The sequence below is a fragment of the Primulina tabacum genome, chromosome 1 (genome assembly GCF_025594145.1).
Source record: "Primulina tabacum isolate GXHZ01 chromosome 1, ASM2559414v2, whole genome shotgun sequence".
NCBI lineage: Eukaryota > Viridiplantae > Streptophyta > Magnoliopsida > Lamiales > Gesneriaceae > Primulina > Primulina tabacum.
In genome coordinates, this window is record NC_134550.1 from 31,505,512 (window position 1) to 31,532,832 (window position 27,321).

The following is a 27,321-nucleotide window of genomic DNA, read 5'->3' on the forward strand; positions in this document are numbered from 1 at the left end:
TGAATTTTCAAATATAGTTGGTTGTTTTATTTTAAAAATGATGCAAAATATTTTAAGTATATGTATACATATATCGGCCGAATCACGAGGGTTTTAAAGCAAAAAAAAAAAATCTAATACTTGAAAACGAGTAGTGGATGTTTCAATTTCACTTAAATCAATCCTAAGTGTGATTGCATTTTTTAATATATATTATTATATTTTAATTTTATATATATAATCATTTCAATTCAATTTTTTCACTTGACAAAGTTCGAACTCAGTTAATTTCTCATTCACCCTAATTAGTAATCGAGAAATAATTTCATTCGTCATATAACTCGTTCGAATTTTTTTATGAATTCTAAATGAATACAATACTCATTTTTCTTACAATCATAACTGTAGGGAATTTTGAAATTGGATAATGGTCTCTGAGCATATGCAAAATTTTGTTTACTTTAAATCAGCCCTACCCTATATCATACATTGGAAGTCCTGTAGGGGCATTAATATGATATAAACCGAAAAAACCAAAAAACAGACCGTTTTATCTATTACATCTATTTAAGTATTTTTGAATTCCATAAATTTGAATTTTACATTCATTTCGTTATTTAATGCAATGTTTCAATTTCTAGCGAAATAGAGTTATATTTGCCATGGAATCGTGCCTATTGAGATATCAAAAAGTGAAAATACAGGGTTTTGAAACTTCAAATTCAGCCGCCGTTGGAAAAATGGACTTTTAATATCAGAAAAGATAAAATGAGCACGAATAAGAAGCCTTGCGAACACGGATAAAACCCATACAGTAGAAACAGTGAGATTCAAAAATTGTCATATTTTGGTCCATTTTAAAGAACCCCCTCCGAGTAAAGTACAAGTTAGTGACAACAGAATGTAAGTGTTCACCCAAAGAAAGAAAACAAAAGATCAAGAACCACATATTATACTTTTTTTCTCTATTTCAGATTGATTCGACATGCTTTTACAGTTGTTCAATTCCCAATAAGCTTCTTGCATCTGGCATACCACAAAACAAGAAAAAACAGCACTATACAAGCAGCTGACATGGATCCAACAACACGACCAAATATCCCATTCGTGTTGTACAATGTGCAAGGAATATTCATACCAAATATCCCCGCAAGAAGAGTTTCCACAGCTATGGCAAATGAAGCAATTGTCAATGTCAACTGCAGTTGAATGAGTTCATTTCTTTGGTTATCGAGTTGTATGTTAACATAGTCCTCCGTGTCATCAATATACTCACGTACCTACAAGTTTAATATACAAAGACAAGAATGTCAATTGAGTTAAAACAGTCAGAGAACATGAAAATGACGTCACCGAGAAGAAAATAATGTCGATATAAATCCAGGAAATACTGACAGAGAGAATCTTGTTTCGGGTGCCATCCAATTGTGTGAAGTAAGCTTCAAGCAACATTTCTAGGTCCTCCACATCATGGTCATTTTGATAGTTGCTCACCAAGCTACCACTTCTGGTAGAGCTGAGCCGCCCAAGATGATGTGCTGCAGGGATAACACCATTTAATGCCGTAGCTCCAGGCATCACCTCATATTGTTGATTCTGTATCCACTTCCGTGTTAAGTACAGCTGGGCCATGTCTTCATTGTCATCTAAAAGATGTTCGATTTCATCTCTCACCTATAACAGACATGCTTGCTCAATTTTAATATGATAAAAACATTTATGGTTGGAGAAAGAGAAATCAATAGATACATAAACTATAATGCAATAACATACCCAATATCAGGATATAACAGCCCTCAAAAGTATTTATTTATGATGTCAAAAGGCCATTGAAAATTATTCTTCTTGATCTTTGAGCAAATGTCAAGCTAAAAACTTGTTTAACAAACACAAATCTATAATCGACATGATTTTAACAATTTATTTCACGATATATTCCTTCTTACCAAAACTTCATAAAATCTATGAGAACATCAATTACTTCCAGAAAAGTGTCAGCTAAATGCTTGAGATTGTGCTCAGCTGTTTCTTCTTTCGACACACTTACTCCTACTCCCGTAACTAACTCAAAAATCTTCACAGTTTAAAATGTTCAACATGCGTTCAACACTAGACAATAATTACCGTTAGAATAATCCTTTAGAAAAAGAAACAATAGCCCTCGACAGTATCTGTAAGGTCCAGGAATTTAATTTACGTAACCTGAATGCATGCAATCTAGAATTTTATTTAAATTATGTGTTTAATTATTTTTGTGCATTTTATGCATAATTATTGCATTATAAAATTTATTTCATGCAATTTTAAAAGTTCATGCATTAGGGTTTCTTGATGCATTTCGCGCCCGAACGAGGAACAGAGACTGGATAATTATCAGGAAAATTATTTTTATTACATGATTAATTTTTATTAACTAAAATAAGATGTTTTAAAGGTATTTTTCAAGAAATGGGCTTTGTTGGGTATTTTTATCAGCCAAAGCATATTTTCAGCGGTACGCAAATTTTATCGAATCGTGGGACTTTTTGAGAGTTCAGCTAATGTTTTCAAAAACTTACCAAAAATAAAAAAAAATTCGGAAGTGTGTTCGGACTTAATGGGCCTACTTTTAAGTTTATTGAACTTAAAACTTTTGTTAAACTTTTAAATGATAATTATTGGCCCATTAGAATTTATTCTATTATGTAATTAGCCTAATATTCTACTAAACCTAAACCTAAAGTGCTATCAGCCGACACCTCCCCCTCCCCTCTTCATTCTCCTGGAGAAAAACTTAAAGTGCTATCAGCCGACACCTTCCCCTCCCCTCTTCATTCTCCTCGGTTTCTCCAGCAGCAAACCCAAGCAAGTTTCGGCCACATCATTTCTTGCAAAAGATATTCTTCTGGCACTCGTTCTTCGATCTCCTCGCGTCTTTAGCATCAAGGCACGCTGTGTACTCTCATTTTTGCATCATACACGTCATATACATGCAGTTTTGTGTGCCATGTTTGAAGCTTTTGTAGATCGTGCATGATATTGTATGTTTGCATTGCTTTATTCGGTTTGTGCATGATTTTGTGCATCTCACGTTTTGCTGTGAACTTCTGTGTAAAGGGACTGCTGGTGATGTGTTATAGGATCATTTATGTCGAGGATCCAAGTGGTTCAGCTGCTGGAGTCACGGTTGGCCGAGGGAGGGAGAGATATAAGCCGGATCGATGGTTTCTTTTTGGTTCGAGTAGATCGAGTGTAGGGGGTGAAGCCGTTGGTGTCAGGGTGATTCCAGGCCGTGGACCTGCTTCTGATGGGTCCGAACCATGACCTAGGAAGGCTCAAACACTGCTGGTCTGAACCCTTGAGCAGCACAAATGAATCGAGTGCAAGGGAGTTGCGGTTGAGGTGCTTCGGCTCCTAGCGTGTGTGCTTGGTGCGTAGGCTGCATGGGGCTGGAGTCATGTTTTCTTTGAGTCCAGAGGAGTCCTAGGGTCGGTCTTGGATAGGCTGAGCCGGGGCTGGTCCCTTTGGTTTTGGGGTAGGAAGGAAATCGTGGCTAGGGTGCACTTGGGGGTTACGGGGTGGGTAGGAAAATGGTTCAGCACCTTGCAGGTTCTGGCCGAGAGATTTAGGGGCTTAGTCTTGAGGTTTTTAGGGCCTTTCAAGGGTTTATAAGGAGTGGTAAAGAGTTGGGAAAAATTCGGTTAAGTTTCAAGTCGATTCGGATTAAAACAGGTACCTCGGTCCAAGTTTTTAAAACGCATCGGTTAAGTTTGGTATTGGGCTCGACGTGCTCTTAAATATATTTTGTGACATTTTAAGGAGTTTGGTAATCTTTGGGTCAATTTTAGAGGTCCAGGGGTAAAACGGTAAATTTTAGTTTCCAGGGGCAAAATGGTCATTTTGCACCCGTGGTTAGATTTTGGTCCTGCCAGCGTCCTGAGCACATTTTATCATGTTTTAAATGTCTATGCATCATATTTATGATTTTTATGAAATTATGATAAATGCGGTGTATGCTTGGTTTTAAGGAAAAAACTTACGTATATGCATGTTTTTATTAAAGTAGTGAATATGATGATATTTTTGAAGGATGAGAATTAGTTGTGACTGACGATGTATATGTATACGATGACATGAGATATGATGAGTTGAGCCAAGGCTCAGTGGACGGGTAATGCTATCGCTGATATCCACGCCGCCCGGTACCGTGGTTACACGTATAGATGGATCCATCGATAGAGCTGATACGATAGAGCTGCTAATGAACAGAATTCAATTAAATGAAAATGTATACGTATATGATGACATGAGATGACATGATTTGACACGAGATGATTTTACACGACACGTTTATGTTATGCTTTAAAGTTCAGGAAAGTTACGTTGAATATGATATTTTTCACTGCTGTGTGCCATGTATATGTGTTTGTTATTCTTTGTACAGGTGTGTTGAGTCTTTAGACTCACTAGGCGTGTGTGATGCAGGTGACCTTAATGATGAGGAGACTGGAGGTGCCGAACTCTGAGTAGGAAGACCTGGTGCGGTGACACGACTCGAGGACCGCATGTTTTCCACATTATGATTCATTAGTTTTGAGATGAGTTGAACATTTTCATACGTTGATGATTTAACGATTTTTACTCTTCTATGTTTACGTTTGATCTTGGATGATTTTGGTTATTTTAAACTGCGCTATTTTTATTGTATATATATATATATATATTTTTATTGTATATATTTCCGCACTATAAAAAATGAGTAGATGTTACAGTTGTTATCAGAGCAAGGATCCTGTATAGGGTTGTGCCACCGCCAGCTTCTGCCGCTCAGTCTTCAAGCCTCAAATCTGTAAACTTTTATGATTTAAATGTTTTAAATGATTTACTGATATCACATGCGTGTTAACATGATTTACGCATTACGATGATTTACTGTTCATGTTTAACTGCTTTACGATTTAAGGATTTGCTGTTTTAAAAACTAGATTAATTGCATGAGGGTTACGTTTTAAATTGGACTATATTCAGATATGCCTCCCAGACGTGCTCCCAGTACAGATAGGCAGAATGAGATTCCTGGAGGAGGCAGAGGACCTCCACCACCACCGCCAGGAGACCCAGTTACCCGAGTACTTGAGGGGATAGCTAGATTGATGGAGCAGGCCCAGCTAGGCCAGCAGGTACCCCGTCAGCACACCGAGGTGTATGAGCAGTTTCATCTGCTTAACCCGAGGGAGTTCGGGGGTACCACCGATCCATTCGTGACAGAGGGATGGATTAGGTCTCGGGAGGTTCATTTTGAGTACTTACAGATGAGGGATGGCAACCGGGCCAGTGCGCCATTTATTTGCTGAAGGATGACACGTCCCTTTGGTAGGAGGGAGCTGCACATGCAGTGGATGTGGCTACTCTCATGTGGACCAGATTTACAAAGATGTTCATCGGGAAGTATTTCACAGCGGACGTCAAGGGCCGCCTGATGAGGAAGTTAATGAGTCTCCGGCAGGAGGACTTATCTGTGGCGGAGTTTATCCGCAAGTTTGACAGGGGCTGCCATTTTGTGCCCATGATAGCGGGAGATGCCGCCCAGAAGCTGAGGCATTTCCTAGATGGACTGAAACCCACTCTTCGCCGGGACGTCATGCTGATGAAGCCGGCAGGTTATGATGAGGCAACTGCCTGCGCTTTTCAGGCAGAGCAGGCACTGTTAGACATCGCATGGATTTTAATTTACCGTACAATTGCATGGATTTGATGCTTGCTTGAAGATTTATTTTTGGGATTGATAACTTAGAAGGATTTAGGATGCATGCTCTACCTAGTCGAGACTAAGAATGTAATTATTTGATTGAGAACCAATTTTTATCGACCAATGATTTTATGGGGTCAAGTTGTAATTTTCGAAAGTTGAAGGACACAAAGTGCAATTTTCGAAACTGTAAGGGGCTAATTTGCAATTTTCGATTTTCTGAGGGTTAATTTCAAATTTTTGGGAATGATGTTTGGGTTAATTCAGTGATTTTTCGAGGATTTTGGGCTAATTGCCGATAAAAAATTCCTTAAGTTCAACACTGTTAGATTTGATGGTATGTTTTGTCCTAGGGAGGATATATATTGCATGTGGAGCCACCCATGCATTGCTAGATTCAGGGGCTACGCATTCGTTTATATCCGAATCATTCGTCAAGCGACTAGGAATCATACCAGTAGCAATGGATTCAGGGTTCAAAGTATCGATCCCATCCGGGGATCAGATGTTCACATCCCGGATAGTGAGAGGATTGGATCTGATATTGCAACAAAAGGCAGTACAGGCAGATCTGATAGTACTACCGTTGTCAGAGTTTAACATCATTCTGGGTATGGACTGGCTATCTTCTCATGGTGCAGTCATAGATTTTCGACAGAGGTCAGTATCTGTCAGACCGCCCGGTGGGAAGCCGTTTGTTTTCGAGGCAGCTAGACATCAGCAGATGTCGCACGTCATTTCTTGCTTGCGTGCGAGGAAGCTCATCAAGAAAGGCTGCCAGGCATTCTTAGCCTGCATTGTATCAGTGACCGAGCCTGCTAGTCAGAGATTGGAGGACGTGGATGTAGTCAGTGAGTTCTCTAGTGTTTTGCCTAACGATGTTTCAGGCGTTCCACAAGACAGAGAGGTGAACTTCTCTATTGAGCTCATGCCAGGGACAGTGCCGATATCTAAGGCACCCTACCGGTTAGCACCTATAGAGATGAAGGAGCTCAAAGATCAGATTCAGGAACTGCTAGATAAAGGTTTCATTCGCCCTAGTTTTTCTCCTTGGGGCGCACCAGTTCTTTTGTTAAGAAAAAAGATGGCAGCATGCGACTGTGCATTGATTACAGGGAGCTGAACAGAGTCACAGTTAATAATAAGTATTTGTTGCCGAGGATCGAGGATTTGTTCGATCAGCTTCACGGAGCATCTGTGTTCTCCAAGATTGACCTTCGATTCGGATACCACCAGCTGAGAGTGAGGGAGTCAGATGTGCATAAGACAGCCTTCCAGACGCGTTACGGGCACTATGAGTTTTTGGTGATGGCCTTCGAACTGACGAACGCGCCAGCGATTTTCATTGATCTCATAAACCAGGTGTTTCAGTCATTCTTGGATCTGTTCGTCATAGTCTTCATTGACGATATCCTGATCTATTCGAAGAGCAGGGAGGAGCACAGTCAGTATCTGAGGACAGTGTTACAGACGCTACGATTGTATGCCAAGTTCAGCAAATGTGAGTTCTGGCTTGACAAGGTGGCGTTCTTGGGCAACATTGTATCTCAGGATGGCATAGAGGTCGACCCTAGCAAAGTGGAGGCAGCCAGAGATTGGCAGTTCCAAAGAACGTGACAGAGATCCGTAGTTTCTTGGAATTGACAGGTTATTACAAGAAATTCATCAAGGGCTTTTCTTCTATTGCGGTGCCTATGACCGCCTTGACCAAGAAGAATGCCAAGTTCATCTGGGGATCTGAGTGCCAGGAGAGCTTTGACAGACTGAAGCAGGCTTTGACCACTGCACCAGTACTAGCTATGCCATCAGGGCAAGGAGAGTTTGTGGTATATACAAATGCATCGAAGCTTGGGTTGGGAGCGGTTCTGATGCAGCAGGACAGAGTGATAGCCTACGCGTCCGACAGCTAAAGGTCCATGAGAAGAATTATCCGACTCATGACCTTGAACTAGCAGCAGTGGTATTTGCCCTGAAGATCTAGAGACATTAACTATATGGAGAGAAGTGTAGGATATTTACAGATCATAAGAGCCAGAAATACTTCTTCACGCAGAAGGAACTGAATATGCGACAGAGGAGGTGGCTTGAGCTGGTGAAGGAGTATGATTGTAACATTTGCTACAATCCGGGTAAGGCTAATGTGGTTGTAGGCGCTTTGAGCAGGAAGCACGCAGTGATTGCTCATCTGTCAGTGCAGAGACTGCTACAGGCTGAGATTCAGAGATTTGAGCTTGCAATTTATGCCAGGGGCAAGGCCCCGAATCTTGCTACTCTAACAGTACAGCAGACTCTAAGAGACAGAATCCGGACAGCGCAGACTTCTGACAAGCAGTTACAGAAGTGGAGACAAAGGGACAAGGCTAAGGACCACAGACTGTGTATAGTTGTGGACGGCATAGTCAGATATAGGGCCGCCTATAGGTTCCTGACTGTGATTCCCTTCAAGCAGATATCTTGAGCGAGGCCCACAGCACCTCGTACTTCCATCCATCCAGGGAGTACAAAAATGTATAAGAATCTACAGACTCTCTATTGGTGGCCAAGCATGAAGCGAGATATTCTGTGATTCGTCTCCGAGTGTTTGACTTGTCAACAGGTCAAGGAAGAGCATCAGAGACCTGCAGGGAAGCTGAGACCACTCCCTATTCCCGAGTGGAAATGGGAGAATATCACTATGGATTTTGTGACAGGGCTTTCGAGGACTACTGGAGGATTTAATGCCATCTGGGTGATTGTTGATCGGCTCACTAAATCAGCTCATTTTTTACCAATCAGGAAGACATTCACCATGACTCAGTACGCAGAGCTGTACATCAGAGCGATAGTCAGACTACATGGGATTTCAGTCTCCATTGTGTCAGACAGGGATACGAAGTTCACGTTTGCATTCTGGAAGAGTCTCCATCAGCCTTAGGTACGAAGCTACTGTCAGTACTGCATTTCATCCTCAGATAGACGGTCAGTCAGAGAGGATGATTCAGATTCTGGAGGACCTACTCCGAGCTTGCATGATCGACTTCCAGGGAAGCTGAGAGCCGAAGTTACCTCTTGTGGAGTTCACATACAACAGTTATCAGGCATCGATAGGTATGGCTCCATATGAGTCACTGTACGGGAGGAAGTGTAGGTTGCCAGTTTATTGGGACGAGGTAGGAGAGCGAGCAGAGTTGGGTCCAGATATTGTCAGACAGACAGCAGATTTAGTGGCCAGGATTCAGGACAAGATGAAAACTGCGCAGAGCCGTCAGAAGAGTTATGCAGATCAGAGGCAGCAAGATCTTGAGTTCGCAGTAGGGGATCATGTTTTCGTGAAGGTCGCATCGATAAAAGGTGTGATAAGGTTCGGAAAGAAGGGCAAGCTCAGCCCTAGATACATCGGACCCTTTGAGATCCTAGAGAGAGTGGGGACACTCGCATACAGAGTTGCTTTACCGCCGAATCAGGCGAGAGTTCATAAAGTGTTCCACGTCTCCATGTTGCGAAAGTACATATCAAACCCTTCGCATGTGCTTAACTACAAGCCACTTCAGCTGACACCGCACTTGTCATTCGAGAAGAAACCCACTCAGATTTTGGATAGGCAGGAGAAGAGGCTCCGGAACAAGGTGATCCAGATGGTTAAGGTCAAGTGGTTGAATCATTCCGAGGAGGAGGCTACTTGGGAGACCGAGACCGAGATGAGGAGTCGCTACCCGGAGTTATTCGGTACGTTCTAAATTTCGAGGACGAAATTTTATTTAAGGGGGGGAGAGTTGTAAGGTCCAGGAATTTAATTCACGTAACATTAATGCATGTAATCTAGGATTTTATTTAAATTATGTGTTTAATTATTTTTGTGCATTTTATGCATAATTATTGCATGATAGAATTTATTTCATGCAATTTTAAAAGTTCATGTATTAGGGTTTCTTGATGCATTTCGCGCCAAAACGAGGAACGTAGACCGGAGAATTATCAAGAAAATTATTTTTATTACATGATTAATTTTTATTAACTAAAATAAAATGTTTTAAAGGTATTTTTCAAGAAATGGACTTTGTTGGATATTTCCAGAGGTACGCAAATTTTATCGAATCGGGGGACATTTTGAGGGTTCGTCTAATATTTTTAAGAACTTACCAAAATGAAATATTTTTCGAGAGTGTGGCTGGACTTAATGGACCTACTTTTAAGTTTATTGGGCTTAAAACTTTTGTTAAACTTTTAAATGATAATTATCGGCCCATTAGAGTTTATTCTATTATATAATTTAGCCTAATATTCCACTAAACCTAAACCTAAAGTGCTATCAGCCGATACCTCCCCCTCCCCTCTTCATTCTCCTCGGTTTCTCCAAAAGCAACCCCAAGCAAGTTTTGGCCACTTCATTTCTTGCAAAAGAAATTCTTCCGGCACTCGTTCTTCGATCTCCTCGCGTTTTTAGCATCAAGGCACGCTGTGTACTCTCATTTTTACATCATACACGTCATATACATGCAGTTTTGTGTGCCATGTTTGAAGCTTTTGTAGATCGTGCATGATATTGTAAATTTGCATTGCTTTATTCGGTTTGTGCATGGATTTTGTGCATCTCACGTTTTGCTGTGAACTTCTGTGTAAAAGGACTGTTGGTGATGTGTTATAGGAATGTTTATGTCGAGGATCCAAGTGGTTCAGCTGTTGGAGTCGCGGTTGGCCGAGGGAGGGAGAGATATAAGCCGGATCGTAGGGGGTGAAGCCGTTGGTGTCAGGGTGATTCCCGGCCGTGAACCTGCTTCTGATGGGTCCGAACAATGACCTGGGAGGGCCCTAACACTGCTGGTCTGAACCCTTGAGCAGCACAAATAAATCGAGTGCAAGGGAGTTGCGGTTGAGGTGCTTTGGCTCCTAACGTTTGTGCTTAGTGCGTAGGCTGCATGGGGCTGGAGTCATGTTTTCTTTGAGTCCAGAGGAGTCCTAGGGTGGTCTAGGATAGGCTGAGCCGGGACTGGTCCGTTTGGTTTTGGGGTAGGAAGGAAATTGTGGCTAGGGTGCACTTGGAGGTTACGGGTGTGGGTAGGAAAATGGTTCAGCACCTTGCAGGTCCTGGCCGAGAGATTTAGGGGCTTAGTCTTGAGGTTTTTAGGGCCTTTTAAGAGTTTATAAGGAGTGGTAAAGAGTTGGGAAAAATTCATTTAAGTTTCGAGTCGATTCGGGTTAAAACTGGGACCTCAGTCCAAGTTTTTTAAACGAATCGGTTAAGTTTGGTATTGGACTCGAGTTTACATCTAAGAATGCTCTTAAATATGTTTTAGGACATTTTAAAAAGTCTGGTAAGCTTTGGGTCAATTTTAGAGGTCCAGGGGTAAAACGGTAAATTTTGGGTTTCCAGGGGCAAAATGGTCATTTTGCACCCGGGGTGAGATTTTGGTCCTTGTCAGCGCCCTGAGCACATTTTATCATGTTTTAAATGTTTATACATCATGTTTATGATTTTTATGAAATTATGATAAATACAGTTCATGCTTGGTTTTAAGGAAAAACTTACGTATATGCATGTTTTTATTAAGTGGTGAATATGATGATATTTTTTAAGGATGGGAATTAGTTGTGACTGACGATGTATATGTATACGATGACATGAGATATGATGAGCTGAGCCAAGGCTCAGTGGACGGGTAATGCTGTCGCTGACGCCGCCCGGTACCGTGGTTACACGTATAGATGGATCCATCGATAGAGCTGATAAAATAGAGCTGCTAATGAACTGAATTCAATTAAATGAAAATGTATACGTATATGATGACATGAGATGACATAATTTGACACGAGATGATTTTACACGAGACGTTTATGTTATGCTTTTAAGTTCAGGAAAGTTACGTTGAATATGATATTTTTTACTGCTGTGTGCCATTAATATCTGTTTGTTATTCCTGGTACAGATGTGTTGAGTCTTTAGACTCACTAGGCGTGTGTGATGCAGGTGAGCTTAATGATGAAGAGACTGGAGGTGCCGAACTCTGAATAGGCAGACCTGGTGCGGTGACACGACCTGAGGACCGCATGTTTTCCGCATTATGATTCATTAGTTTTGAGATGAGTTGAACATTTTCATACGTTGATGATTTTACGATTTTTTCTTGTTTATGTTTACGTTTGATCTTGGATGATTTTGGTTATTTTAAACTGCGCTATTTTTATTGTCAAATAATTATGATTATTTTAAATGTTATTTCGAAAATGACAGCTAAAAAAATATATATATATTTCCGCACTTTCAGAAATGAGTAGATGTTACGGTATCCTTCAAAGTGTGTGAAAGTTATTTTACAAAGTAACCCTTGGTAAATTATTGGCACTGAGAACACAAGCTTCTTTGGCTTGCATACTAGTTTATGAGATTATTTTAAGTCGTACATTGTAAACCAAGCACCAGTTTCCGACTGGCATATGAAGAAGCTGTTAGAGTAGATGTCCTGTAAGCCAACTGTTGGCTAGGGATTTTATTGACTCAGTTGTAATAAATAATCTTTATTTTAATATAATTCATTATTTCATGTTTGTTATTTCTTTATTTGTATACTCATGTTATCAAACATAGATAAAGACCTTAATTATACTTTAATACAAATGAATCGTAATTCCATGTTGAAACTCGTTTGTAAACACTGTATGATCTAAATTCGTTCCTAGTCGATTCAGCCGCCTAAAACATGGATAAAGGTCGCTTGAGCTCGAGACTAGCATCTGTGATGTTGTGTAATGTGTTTCTTAGTAAAGGCATAGAGATGTCCAAACATGCAGATGGGTAGTCATATGATGATTATAATGAACAACCCTCCCTCGGACTTTCCAAGTGGTTATCATTCATCGAGAGAATAAGTCCGTGGTTATGATTGTACACCATTAGGCCTTACGACCCGGGACATTACTGAGGCTTTATATGCTAGGGCTGTGCTTTGACTCGTTTACCGGCTCCAGGAGAGTCATCAGGTGGCGAGTTTGGGTACAATTGCGACACATATAGAAGCCAGTGCATTGTAGTCGGGAATTCACCGCTCACCTACGGGGTGTGGATATCCTATGTGATCTGATTAAATAATAGTGCGTGGAATCTCTGGCCAGAGTATGAGTTGTACATTGGAGAAGGAGTTCTCCAATAGTACATGCGATGCCACTATTTATATTTATCACATAGTTATCGAATTAATATGCAACCCTCGGTGAACCAATGGTTGCAGATTCGATCGGGATATATGAGATGAAGGGACCGTACTATACGTTAATCATAATCGACTGGTTCTTGCAGGCACTATCAGTGATACCTAAGGAATCATGGGGCGATGCTACTAGACGTTCTTACCATGGTTCGATGGGTTTAATTAGAAATATGATTTCTTTCATTCTCATGATCAAATGTATATATATACATAGAATGCGGCAAATAAAGGTAAGCCCGCATAAAGGACTATGTCCTGAAACACAAGGAGTTGTGAACTCACGCTAGCTGTATCGCTAAACCATTGAGGGTCACACAAGCACTGGATCGTTTATTCCAGTTGAGAGAATAAATTCAAGGAGTTGAATTTATATTATGATATGGTAAATTCAAGATGTTGAATTTATGATAATTAAATTCTGAGAGAATAAATTCAAGGAGTTGAATTTATAAAATTTGAGATTTTAATTTATTAGACTCAAAATTTGAGTTTATTAAATATTAAAATTTTGGAGGTGATAAATTCAAGGAGTTGAATTTATAATTTAAATATTAAATTCAAATGTTGAATTTATAATGTATTTAATTTATTAAGTTCAAAAGTTGAGTTTAGTAAATATTAAATTAAATATAGTGGAAAGTATGTTTAATGGGTTTGTAGGAGTACAAGTCCAACTTACTTAAATAACTAAAGTTCTTAATGGACTTTGATAAATTAATAAACTAGTCGGACTAGTCCAATTATTTAATCAAGCCCATTAATGTTAATTATGTGTATTAAGGTCATGACTTATTATAAATAAGTGCAATCAAGCCATAACCCTAGCCTCCCTACACCTTGGAATTTTCGAATTTCCTTCTCCTCCTCCTCACCAAATTTCGGCCACTTCTCTTTGGAGAAAATTTTGAGCCGTCTCTCATACTTTGATCTCCAACGTTAAAACTTCTTCCAAATTTTCTAGTGCAATTTGAAAGATGATCAAATCTTCTAGTCGTGGACCTGATTAGAAGAATAAAGAAAGGATTTTGAAGATCGTTCGTAGAGATTCATCAAGAGCTAGATCCGCCTATACTGGATTAGTTGGAGCCAAGTGATTTAATTCAACAAAGGTATAAAATTCTAACGCCCTAGAATGTTTATTCATAAAACCATACGAGTGCTCAAACATATATATTTTGATTGTCAAAATAAATTAAAAAATTTTAAACTTCCGCTGCGTTTTATGCACGAGAAACCGAGATTCAACAGTGGTATCAGAGTTAGGTTTTTCTAAATCGTATGGTTTTGATATTGGATAATTTTTTTCTAACCACACAAGAAAATTTTTCAGAAAATTGTAGCACCATTAAAATTATTTTTCCATAAAACAAAAAAAAAAATTGGATTTGCCCAGGGCTGCGCGTAGAGACGCGGCAGCGTGCGAAGCGTCCGCACGCCGTGCGCCGCCCTGCGTGGCGTACTACGCAGCGGTGCGGAGCGTCCGCACGCTGCGCACGGCGCAGGCTGCTGCCGTTGCATGAAACGTTCGGGCAGCGGGCGCCTGCCCAGGAGTGTCTCGGGAACAGTGCTGGATAATGGGCTTGAATTGTTTTGGCCTAGGGTGCAATTTTCTAATTTTTCAAATTTTTGGACAAAATTGATATTTTTGAAAATTGGTTCAATTTTTCTTTTGGAAAATTAATTTTAGTAAAACTAATAATTTTCTTGTAAAATAAATAATTAGAATATGATTTTAATTATTTAAGGTAAAATGAGTTTTACAAGAAATCAATTATTATTGATTTAATTGGAAATTAAATAAAGGTGTTTATTAAATTTATTAAATTATTTAATAATTGTGGTAGTTAGTAAAAAAAATTATTAGATATATGATTTATCAATTAATTAAGTTTGTTTAATTAAATTGATGTTAATATTTGATATTAAATGCATGAAGGATGATCGAGAGCCTTGACCAATGTGTTAGGTGTATGTTAGGATATTTTACTGTTTTATTCATTTTGTTAATATTTGATATCATTAAAGTGAGCCTGGTTTATGGCTTGTTCCCACCCCATGAGATGTATCCCTTATGTGCCATGGCTATTTAAATGCAATTATTAGAAATAGTGGGAGATCAAGACTGGAAGATGGTGGGCCCGATTAACAAGATTAAGACATGTAAAATATTGGAAGTTTTTGTAATAGTTGCATTTGCATCCCTGCATTCACCTAGGTTTTGTACCTGGATCCATGTTTGGCTCACATTGATCTAATAGTGTTGACGATCGATCATCCTTATCTGTTGTTGAATGTCATATTATGATATATGCGATATATAGTAATATGCATGTATGTATATTATTAAATAATATAGTTGCGTGAATTCGGCAAACAAACATGGCACGCGATTTTTAAATTAAAATGATGAGACAATTTTAAAATTAAAATCCCTCATTTTGAATATGATTCAAAATTTATATCAAACCGAAAAAGTAAAAATTAAAAGAGTTTAATTTTTCCTTCCCTTCCATCAACCGTGGTTGCATGTTAATCGCTACCCGCGGACAGTGTGTGGCTCATATTATTGGAGAGGTCTGGACGCCGGAAAGCTGTGATTTCCACCGAACATATGATGTGAATTGAGTAGAACTCCCACGACTTCGGCTCATATTATAAGGGGAACTCATGGCGACCGTCCATTACAGTTCAATATTGATGGGTTGGTTTGAAACGTGAAAATAAACGGCGTCATATTATTGGATCCTTATTAAACATGAGGCAAAACACACGGAGGTTGCATAGAGATGCAATTAGATTCTACCTTTTAGACATTATAATTGGCTGATATTATTCGGATTATAATTGGCTAATTGGACTCTACGTGCCCACTAAGGAAATACGATTTTCTTTTTTCATCAGAGAGGGGGTGGAAATGTCAAAATAGTGAGAGGGAAATTTATAAAATGAAATCCATAATTTATATCTTAGAATTATTTTAAAATTATCAGTAACCATTATCTGTTTTCATTTTCAGTATATTTACGATGTCTACTCGTAACCCGCTTTCAATCATTCTCGATCAAAACAAATTGACTGGCCCTAACTATCATAACTGGTTTCGAAATTTAAAGATTGTTCTGAACTCCGAAAGGATTGCTTATGTGCTTGATAAGAAACCACCAAAGGAGGCAGCTCCTGATATCAGTAGGACTGAGTTAGCTAAGCTTGAGAAATGGTGGGACCATGATCTTCAAGCTAAGAGCTACATGTTGGCTTCTATGTTGAATGAACTTCAGAGGAGGTTCGAGGAGGCGGTGAATGCTGCTGACATTCACCTTCATCTGAAAGAATTGTATGCTGTACAAACTCGTTCAGAGAGACATGCTTCTGTGAAAGAACTCATGACCACACGCTTGCGAGATGGGACTTCGGTCCATGAGCATGGTGTTAGGATGATTGGGCTCATCGAGAAGTTGGTGGGGCTGGACGTGGTTATTCCTAGTGAGCTCTCGACTGATATTCTCTTGCTGTCTTTGCCTGCCTTGTTCGATGGATTTGTGGTTAATTTTAATATGAACAAGCTGGAGGCCACCCTTGAAGAGTTGGTCAATATGCTTACTAATTATGAGGCCACAATTAAAAAGGAAAAGCATGTTCTTCTAGTGGGTTCTTCGTTCCGGTACGAAAAGGGGAGCCCCAAATAAAGGCAAGAAGCGTTCTGCCCCTCTGAAGAAGAACAAGCCCAACAAGAAGCCATACAAGAAACCAAATCCGGGGCCCACAAAGCCTGACAAGTCAGAACAAGTCTGTTTCCACTGCAACAAGCCTGGACATTGGAGGCGTAATTGCGAGGAGTATCTTGCCCAGAAGCGTTCTGGCCATGGTATGTTTTATATTGAAGTTAATGTTTCTATTAATTCCTCTTCTTGGGTATTGGATACCGGATGTGGTTCTCATCTATGCAATGATTTGTAGGTTATGGGAAGAAGCAAGAGGCTTAGAGATGGTGAGACCTTTCTAAGACTAGGAAATGGAGCAAGAGTTGCTGTCACAGCCATTGGAGACATTACTTTAATTTTAGACAATAATTTTAAGTTGTTTTTTAGAGACGTTTTATTTGTTCCTAAACTGGTTAAAACTTTATTTCTATTTCTATGCTTGATAGGGATGGTATTCTTGTGTTTTTGCTAAAGGTGTTTGCAATTTATACATGAATGAATGTTTGATTGGAACTAGAGAATTAACAAACGATCTCTACAACTTAAAATTAAAGGATATTCCGTTAAACAATGTCCAAGCGCATACAAAAACAACAACAAACAAAAGAAAAATAGAAGATTCAAATCCCGAACAAATATGGCACGTTAGACTAGGTCATATTTCCCAAAGAAGGATGCACAAGCTAGTGGGAGAAAGCATGTTTGACTTGTCAGGCATAAATTCTCTACCTACTTGTAAGTCCTGTCTAAAAGTAAAGATGACTAAGACTCCATTCAATGGAAACGTGGAACGTGCACATGGTCTACTGGATTTGATCCACACGGACGTTTGTGGCCCGCTAAGTGTTAGCACAAAATTTAGGCATTCCTACTTCATTACCTTTACTGATGACCATTCGAGGTATGGGTACGTTTATTTGATGAAACACAAATCTGAAGCATTTGAAAAGTTCAAAGAGTTCAGATCTGAAGTAGAAAACCAGCTAGAAAGAAGTATTAAAGCACTTCGATCTGATCGAGGTGGAGAATACTTAAGTGCTGAATTTTTGGGTTATCTAAAAGAGAATGGGATTCTCTCACAGTGGACTCCACCAGCAACACCACAATTGAATGGTGTTTCTGAACGTCGAAATCTAACCTTGATGCACATGGTTCGATCCATAATGGGATTCATTGAATTGCCTATATCGTTTTGGGGCTTTGCGCTTGAAACTGCGGCAATGTTGTTGAATAATGTCCATACTAAAGCAGTGGATAAAACACCATATGAGATATGGATGGGAAAAACTCCCAAATATTCTTAAATGAGAATATGAGGATGTCCTGCTTACGTGAAGCAGACAGTGGGAGACAAATTGGATAGTAGATCCACTTTGTGCTACTTTGTAGGATATCCAAAGAATTCTGTTGGATAATATTTCCATCATACTAATGAAGCAAAAGTGTTTGTTTCAAGAAATGTCACCTTTTTGGAAAAAGAATTTATATTAGATAGAAAAGGCAAGATGATAGAACTTGAAGAAATTCAAGATACTCCCTCAACTATAGAAGTTGAACCCATTTCCCAATAACCAGTAGTTGAAGTACAAGCTCCTAGAAGGTATAGGGGTTATTAGACCACCTGCAAGATATACGCTTCTTCATGAACAAAGCCGTGATGAGCATTGTGTTGGATGTGATCCAATGAATTTCAAAGAAGCAATATCTGATACTGATTCAACCAAATGACTTGAAGCTATGCAGTCTCAAATGGACTCTATGTATTCAAACCAAGTCTGGACATTGGTGGACCACCTGAGGGAATCGTTCCCATAGGATGCAAATGGATCTACAAAAGAAAGCTTGGGGCGGATAGGGAGGTAGTAACCTTCAAAGCAAGACTGGTTGCAAAAGGTTATACTCAAAGGCAAGGAATTGACTATGAGGAAACTTTTTCACCAGTTGCTATGTTTTAAGTCCATTAGAATACTACTAGCCATAGCAGCATGGTATGACTATGAGATATGGCAAATGGATGTAAAGACTGCATTCCTCAATGGAGACATCAAAGAAGAAATTTATATGTCTCAACCTGAGGGATACACATCAGTAGGGAGTGAGCATAAGGTATGCAAACTTCAGATATCAATATATGGTCACAAGCAGGCATCAAGGAATTGGAACCTCATATTTGATAGCACTATCAAAGAGTTTGGTTTTGCTAAAAATCCTGAGGAACAATGTGTGTACAAGAGAGTTAGTGGGAGTGCAGTGACATTCCTAGTACTTTATGTTGATGACATCCTACTCATTGGGAATGATGTAGGATTACTGCAATCGACTAAAGTATGGTTAGCAAGTAATTCTCCATGAAAGACATGGGTGAAGCATCCTATGTATTGGGAATACAAATCTATAGAGATAGATCAAAAAGGATGTTAGGACTCACCCAAGCCACTTATATCGATACCATTCTGAAGCGATTCTTTATGGAAGAGTCCAAGAGAGGATACTTACCAATGTGTCATGGTGTTACTCTATCTAAAGCTATGTATCCCAAAACTGATGAAGAGATAGAGATGATGACACGTATTCTATATGCGTCAGCCATTGGTAGTATCATGTATGGTATGATATCGACACGTCCCGATATTGCTTACGCTCTGAGTGTTACAAGCAGATATCAGGCGAACCATGGTCCAATGCATTGGAAGGCCGTGAAAGTTATTCTTAAGTACTTGAGAAGGACTAAGAACTTATTCATGGTCATTGTGATGTGGATGATTCGAAATCGACCTCTGATTTTGTATTCATGCTTAATGGTGCGGCTGTCTCTTGGAAAAGTTCCAAGCAAGACACCGTTGCGGATTCCACCACTGAAGCTGAGTACATTGTTGCATCTGCTGCAGCCAAATAGACAGTTTGGATGAGGAATTTTGTCCAAGAGTTGGGCGTTATTCCTAACGGAGTTGATCCAGTCCCGGTGTGCTGCGACAACACTGGTGCCGTTGCGCAAGCAAAGTAACCAAGGTCTCATCAGCGATCCAAACATGTACTGAGGAAGTTCCACATCATCCGGGAGATTGTGGGAAGAGGTGATATATCAGTCGAAAGAGTCCCCTCTGCGGATAATGCTGTTGATCCACTTACAAAGCCCTTGCCAGGACCATTGTTTGAAAAGCATCGCGAAGCAATGGGATTAAAGTTTATGGGTAGTTGGCTCTAGGGCAAGTGGTAGATTGTTAGAGTAGATGCCCTATAATACAACTGTTGGCTAGGGATTTTATTGACTCAGTTGTAATAAACAATCTTTATTTTAATATAATTCATTATTTCATGGTTTGTTATTTCTTTATCTGTATACTCATATTATCAAGCATAGATAAATACCTTAATTATACTTTAATACAAATGAATCGTAATTCGATGTTGAAACTCGTTTGTAAACATTGTATGATCGAAATTCGTTCCTAGTCGATTCAGCCGCCTAAAACATGGATAAAGGTCGCTTGAGCTCGAGACTAACAGTCTGTGATGTTGTGTACTGCGTTTCTTGGTAAGGGCGTAGAGATGTCCAAACATTCAGATGGGTAGTCATATGATGATTATACCGAACAACCCTCCCTCGGATTTTCCAAGTGGTTATCATTCATCGAGAGGATAAATCTGTGGTTATGATTGTACACCATTAGTCCTTACGACCCGGGACAACACTGAGGCTCTATATGCTAAGGCTCTGCTTTGACTCGTTTACCGGCTCCAAGAGAGTCATCAGGTGGCGAGGTTGGGTACAGTTGCGACACATATAGGAGCCAGTGCATTGTAGTCGGGAATTCACCGCTCACCTACGGGTGTGGATATCCTATGTGATCTGATTAAATAATAGTGCGTGGAATCTCTGGCCAGAGTATGAGATGTACATTGGAGAAGGAGTTCTCCAATAGTACATGCGATGCCACTATTTATATTTATCACATAGTTATCGAATTAATATGCAACCCTCGATGAACCAATGGTTGCAGATTAGATCGGGATACATGAGATGGAGGGACCGTACTGTACGTTAATCATAATAGACTGGTTCTTCCAGGCACTATCAGTGATACCTAGGGAATCATGGAGCGATGCTACTAGACGCTCTTACCATGGTTCGATGGGTTTAATCAGAAATATGATTTCTGACATTCTCATGATCAGTTGTTAATACATAGAATGAGACAAATAAGGGTAAGCCCACATAAAGGATTATGTCCTAAATCACAAGGAGTTGTCAACCCATGGCTAGCTGTATCCCTAAACCATTGAGGGTCACACAAGCACTGGATCGTTTGTTCTCGTTGAGAGAATAAATTCAAGAAGTTGAATTTATATTATGATAGAATAAATTCAAGGAGTTGAATTTATAAAATTTGATATTTAATTTATTAAACTCAAAAGTTGAGTTTATTAAATATTAAAATTTTGGATATGATAAATTCAAGGAGTTGAATTTATAATTTAAATATTAAATTCAAATGTTGAATTTATAATGTATTTAATTTATTAAGGTCAAAAGTTGAGTTTATTAAATATTAAATTAAATATAGCGGAAAGTATGTTTAATGGGCTTGTAGGAGTACAAGTCCAACTTAATTAAATAATTAAAGTTCTTAATGGACTTTGATAAATTAATAAACTAGTCGGACTAGCCCAATTATTTAATCAAGCCCATTAATGTTAATTATGTGTATTAAGGTCATGACTTATTATAAATAAGTGCAATCAAGTCATAACCCTAGCCTCTCTACATCTTGGAATTTTCGAAATTCCTTCTCCTCCTCCTCTCCAAATTTCGGCCACTTCTCTTTGGAGAAAAGTTTGAGCTGTCTCTCATACTTTGATCTCCAACGTTAAAACTTATTCCAAATTTTCTAGTGCAATTTGGAAGATGATCAAATCTTCTAGTCGTAGACCTGATTAGAAGAATAAAGAAAGGATTTTGAAGATCGTTCGTAGGGATTCATCAAGAGCTAGATCCGCCTATACCGAATTAGTTGGAGCCAAGTAATTTAATTCACCAAAGGTATAAAATTCAAACGCCCTAGAATGTTTATTCATAAAACCATACGAGTGCTCAAACATATATATATTGATTGTCAAAATAAATTAAAAAATTTTAAACTTCCGCTGTGTTTTGGGCACGAGAAAACCGAGATCCAACAGAAGCAACCATAGACCAATCACTTTCCAAAACATGATGGAATTACAGCACATATGAAAAGGTGTGGTGACAGAACAAAGCTAAGAAATGAGAAAAAAATAATCAGGTGTCATTATCAATTCTCTCGCCAAACAAAGGAAACCCTTAAAAAAGATATGCATGTCAAGTGTGTGTCTTGTGGAATCCCACGTTGATAAGTACTGAGCAATATATTACAACATTATAGAAGTTAGACATGGTTTCAAGATAGATACACGTGAACAAAATGTCAGAACAAAAAGAAAAATGAAAAGCTACTCAACACAACAAAACCCAAACAAAACGAGTAGACAAACGACATAAAAGAACATCCTTAGCATGAGCTGCCTTCTATAACACATACACGAAAAAGTTAGGCATGTCCAACCAAAGTCCCACATAGATATGTAGCAACAGCTATGATTCAAATCATTTCCTACATTTATGATTAAGTAACAAGAAAAATAAGAAGATATCTTTACCTTTTGTACGCGTGCAAGTAATCGCGTGAGATTGCTTTTGAGACTCCGCACATGCTCAAGATTCTTGGTGCTCACATGTCTAGCCAGTTCATCGAGAGCAGGGTAAGCATCTCTCTCAAGTTCTGCCACACTGGAATCCAAATATGTACAAACAACCTCTAATGCTATTTCCAAAACCTGGAACTCAAAAGGCAGTTCGTCTTGCAAACCTCCTGTGGCTTCAGGAACAGTTAACCACTGCCCGGTTGTGGGAGATTGCAATTCGTTATATGGAGAGGTCATTTGGCCTGCCACTTGCTCAGAAGGGCTTTTATGTGGTAATTGTCGCCTCAGCTGATCAACAAACGGAAGTACCTCCTGCCGAAGAGGATCAAGCAATAATACTTCTTCCGCAGTAACTATTGCTCTTATATATTCCAAGTTTACAATCATGGCTTTCTCCCTAGCTGCAAACGAAATTAGAACAAACATTGTATTTCCTCCACAATACATACTATTACCGCAAAGATATCCATTAAATATGTACACTTGTAAACAAGAGGCCCAATTGATAATCAAATGGAGACTTCTGATGCAGGATCAAGAGGAGATCAACGATTGGCTACAGCTAATCAAGAGTGGAACCATATAAGAAACTAAGAGGGTACAAAATTTAGAAGCAAACAAAATGTTTAGTACATTGGATGGACACCAGGATATCATGGTGCAGCATCAAAAGAAAACTGCTTGCTACCAAAACAATGCATCTTGACATTTTTTTTCTTCGATAAGAAACTAAATGCGACCTTGACCCTATTTTTATTAGAGACCAAATGCAACCTTCAGCATGAAGACATGGTTGGTACAGTCAACTGTCACCTAGTTCAATATAGAAAAGAATATCAATTCAAAGTTGGCCATAAAATCAAACTCTATCGGAGCACTTGATCACCGAGTAGAAGATAAGATTTTTTCCCGGACTCTCGCTATAGGGATGTGAGGCTATACATTTCCACCACAGAATCAAAATGTTAACCGGTAGGTTATCTCTCAAAACACTTGAAAACACAATTCTTGTTGACTTATTGCGCCAAAAGTAGAAATAAAAGCTTAGGCAACCAGCAAGGAGCCTAATGCTGAAAATTATTCAAGGATGGAAAACATATATTCATCGTACAACTAATATAGAAATATCAAGTCGTCAAATTCATCAGTAATCACGAGGAAAAAAAAAACATAAAAACATCAAATCGACAGCATAACTAGATTAACCAAAAACATTTACAAATAAACTCGCACGCAAACACCTGAAAACAACCACAGCACCCTGAAACCTCGAAAAATATCATATTTCCCTACACGGGCCCACCAGAAACAGACACAAAGAAACAAAATTAAACATTGTAACAAAATCTGGGAGCTTTACCGAGGATGCTGGAGGAATGAGAGAATATGGGCCCAAGGATCCTCAAATCCCTCCCGGGAATCGAAGCCCTTTTAATTATCACGCTCTTATCACATTCAATGAGCTCCGATTGCCCCCACCGATCCATTCTCATCCACAGGCGCGCACCTGCAGCCTTCTTCTTCACCACCGCCTTGCTCGCCGTAGCCGCAGCTGCCGCCATCATCGAATTTCTTGCCACCTCAATCGTCGGCGGCAGAGCAGACTTCTTCCTCCGCCTGAGAGTCAATTTCCCCATTTTCTGTAGATATTTCGTCTACACGAAGAATTTTCATGTACATATATGTGTTTTGTATGGATTTTCCTCTTCGTCTTCGTTTGATTCTTCCATAAAAATGAAAAAATAAAAAATTTCAGGGCTTTTATAATTGATGAGGTGAGGTGTGAACCCATGGAGAATGGAGCCCTCGGCTTAAAGCGTGAGATTCTTTATCGGCTAAAACATCAAATAATTGAATAATCCCTCCCGACTTCTCAAATGAAATGCGCTTGAATTTTTATTTACTTGTGATGCGATGGATTGCTGTGACAAAGATATGATTGATTGATTGATTGATAATTTGGTGAAAATGAAATGATAATTAAAAGAATATAATTTCGGCTAAGTAGGCTGAAGGGCTAAAACATGAATTTATTTTTTTGATTAAACTCAAACCTTGTGTTTATCATTTCCTGGTTCATTGTTTTACCTTATGTTCTAACCAAAGACTCTTATATTCATTATTATTTTGAGATTTAAATTCTTCCTTTTCTTAGCTCAATACGAGTTGAAAATGGTATATAGGCTGGAAACCAATAACCTCCATGTGTGCGAAAGCTACTAAGGAAAAGTTTGGTAAAACAATGCCACGTATCATATTTCTCATTTTGATCCCAAGCCTCAGATGGTATCAGAGCCATGAAAATAGTCTGGATAATAATTTAGCACTTTTTATTCAAATGAATATTTTCAGTTTTAAAGAAACTGTTCAAAACAGTTTAAATGAAGAATATGATTTAGCTGAGAATTTAGATTTATTGAATAAATGGACTTTTCCTAAGATAGAATCTAAAATGATCTATAAGTTAGGAACCTTTGAAAGAATTGGTTTTAAACATGTAGTTAAAACTACAGAATCATCGGTACCACTTCATAATAATGAAATGGTTATTAGATTGTTAACCAATAAAAATATTTTACCTTATAGGAAAAATTACAGATTCATGCGTATAGGTTTAATTCAAATAGCTTTTAGACCTTTAACATTAGAAGGACTATCAGAAAGCTTTATAGCAGCTTTAAGAGATGATAGAAATTTGAATTAGAAACAATCCCTTATGAGAATAATTCAATCTAGTCTGGCTCATGGTCCAGTATATTTTGATGTTTATCCGAATTTATCTTTATCTTTGTCTGATATTAATATATTAGATTCTTTAACATTAAATGTTAAAACTCATGGTTATAATTATACTCCTGACACAGAAGTTATATGTATCTGTTATCGTATTTATTATAAACCATTATTTACACTGAATCCTATGTGTAAGAGAATAGATAAAAAAATTAAATGAAACTATTCTAATAGAAACTAATTTTAATAGATCTAATATTACAACCCGTAGATCTATAAAATGGGAAGATATTGAATTTCCAGAAAATTGGATAATTGAACAAGCTGTTCCTAGAAATCCTATAATAAATAGAGATTTACAACAAGTTATTCAAAATAATGAAGAATCTGTTCAAATATAGTTCAATAATGAACAAAGAAAATTATTGCCATCTTCTATCTATACTAGATCAAGATATAGTCATTCTTTTATTTCGCCATTAGATTATTTGGTGGATATTCCTCAAACTTCTAGAGTTTCTACTTCTCAGATAAGAGAAGATGTTGAGTCTCCTGTATAAGATACAGTAGATGAATTAATCATTAATCAAAATAATATTGTGCATAAAAATAACTTTCAAAAAGTTAGAGAAACTGATACAGTTTCAGAAATGAATTTTAGTATTTAATGGATAGTAAATCTAAAATTGATTTTACTAAAGGATCTCTTGCTAGAGCAAGGATCAATGCAGAATTCTATTTACCCAAATGGGAATCTTTCAGAAATTGGTACTTTAAAAGTTTTTCTGAAGATGAGTTTGATTATATTGTTGCGGAATTTTATAAATATTGTGAAAACCAAAATAAATTGATTCATTTTGTTCCTTGGTTTTTTAAAACTTTTATCATAAATTATATTTCTATTCTTGAAAGAAATTATAAACTTTCTTCTGGACAGATTCAAAAATCTGTTTATCCCACTCAACAATCATTTATTATAGAAAAGAATAATAAAATTTTAATATTTGCTAATAGTTATAATGGGAAAAGTATTTATGAATGGAATATAGATGGTTTCAGTGATAAGCAAATTTATAATACTGCTCACAGAATGCTTATGTATAGTATTGTGTGTAAAACTTCAAGTAATACTGATAAAAATATTGCTAAGATGATTATATCAGGATTTACTGGCCAACTTAAAGGTTGGTGGGATAATTATTTAAATCAATTCCAAAAAGAGGATATTATTAATTCAATAAAATCGAGAATAATATTCAATCAGAAAATGTAGTTTATTCATTAATAATGACTATGATTGAACATTTTACTGATAAATTCACTGATGATAGTGAAAAGATTCGTACTTTATTAAGTAATCTAAAATGTAAAACACTTACTGATTTTAGATGGTATAAAGATACCTTTTTATCTCGTATATATGAGATACCAGATTGTAATAATAGTTTCTGGAAAGCTAAATTTATAGATGGTTTACCTTTTCTATTTGCTGAAAGAATTAGAAAAGTCTTAAGAAAAGATGAGATTAATATTCCATATGATAATTATACTTATGGAAATTTAATTAATACTTGTATAAAAGAGGGTTTAGCTCTCTGTAATGAATTAAAATTAAATAATCAAATTAAAAGACAGAATTTACTTGAGAAAAAACAATTAGGTAAATTTTGTGATCATTTTGGTATGGACTTACCTAATAAAAGTAAGAAGAAAATTAAAGAAAAAGATGAAAACCTTTATAGAAAGAAAAGACATTTGTCTGATAGACAAAAAGATAAAAAGAAGATAAAAAAAGAAAGCAGTGAATTACGGAAAGAAGAAAAATACAAACATAAATTAATAATTTGTAGAAAATGTAAAAAGCCAGGACATTATGCTAATCAATGTTGGGCTAAAAACAAAATAATAATTTAGATATAGATGATAATCTAAAAGAAACATTATTTAAAATAATAATGGATTCAAATAATAATTCTGACAGTGAAATTGAGAATTCTTCAGAATCTTATATTTCAAAAGAAATACTAGATAGTGGATCAGAAATTTCTGATGAATTGGAAGATTGTAATAATTGTATACAAGGAAAATCTTGTATAAATCATATAGAAGATAAAGATGATAATTTTTATAAACTCGTGTCTCAATTTAATGATTTAAATATTAATGTGTTAACTAACAATAATATTTTAGAATTCCTTAAAATGATTAAGGATCCAGTATTAAAATCTACAATTATTGATCAAATGGAGAATGCTGCTTCAACTAGCAATAATAA

At 37.7% G+C, this 27,321-nt stretch overlaps 1 protein-coding gene across 1 annotated transcript; it reads right to left on the reverse strand.

Annotated features, from left to right (window-relative positions):
- Positions 1-903: 903 nt before the first annotated feature.
- Positions 904-24,152, reverse strand: LOC142543678 (magnesium transporter MRS2-4-like). The gene is made up of 4 exons (XM_075651077.1): positions 23,674-24,152; positions 22,269-22,714; positions 1,375-1,653; positions 904-1,259 (listed from the first exon to the last, which is right to left on the reverse strand). The coding sequence occupies exons 1-4, from the start codon at positions 23,948-23,950 to the stop codon at positions 981-983; spliced, it is 1,281 nt and encodes a 426-aa protein (XP_075507192.1). The 5' UTR covers positions 23,951-24,152; the 3' UTR covers positions 904-980.
- Between the last annotated feature and the right edge of the window lie 3,169 nt (positions 24,153-27,321).

Excerpts from the sequence above, each read along its gene's own strand:
- LOC142543678 (XM_075651077.1), bottom strand. The coding sequence starts at position 23,950 with ATGGGGAAATTGACTCTCAGGCGGAGGAAGAAGTCTGCTCTGCCGCCG. Across the intron at positions 22,715-23,673 it reads TCATTCCTCCAGCATCCTCG|CTAGGGAGAAAGCCATGATT; the intron begins GTAAAGCTCCCA and ends TTTCGTTTGCAG. Across the intron at positions 1,654-22,268 it reads TACTTGCACGCGTACAAAAG|GTGAGAGATGAAATCGAACA; the intron begins GTAAAGATATCT and ends TGTCTGTTATAG.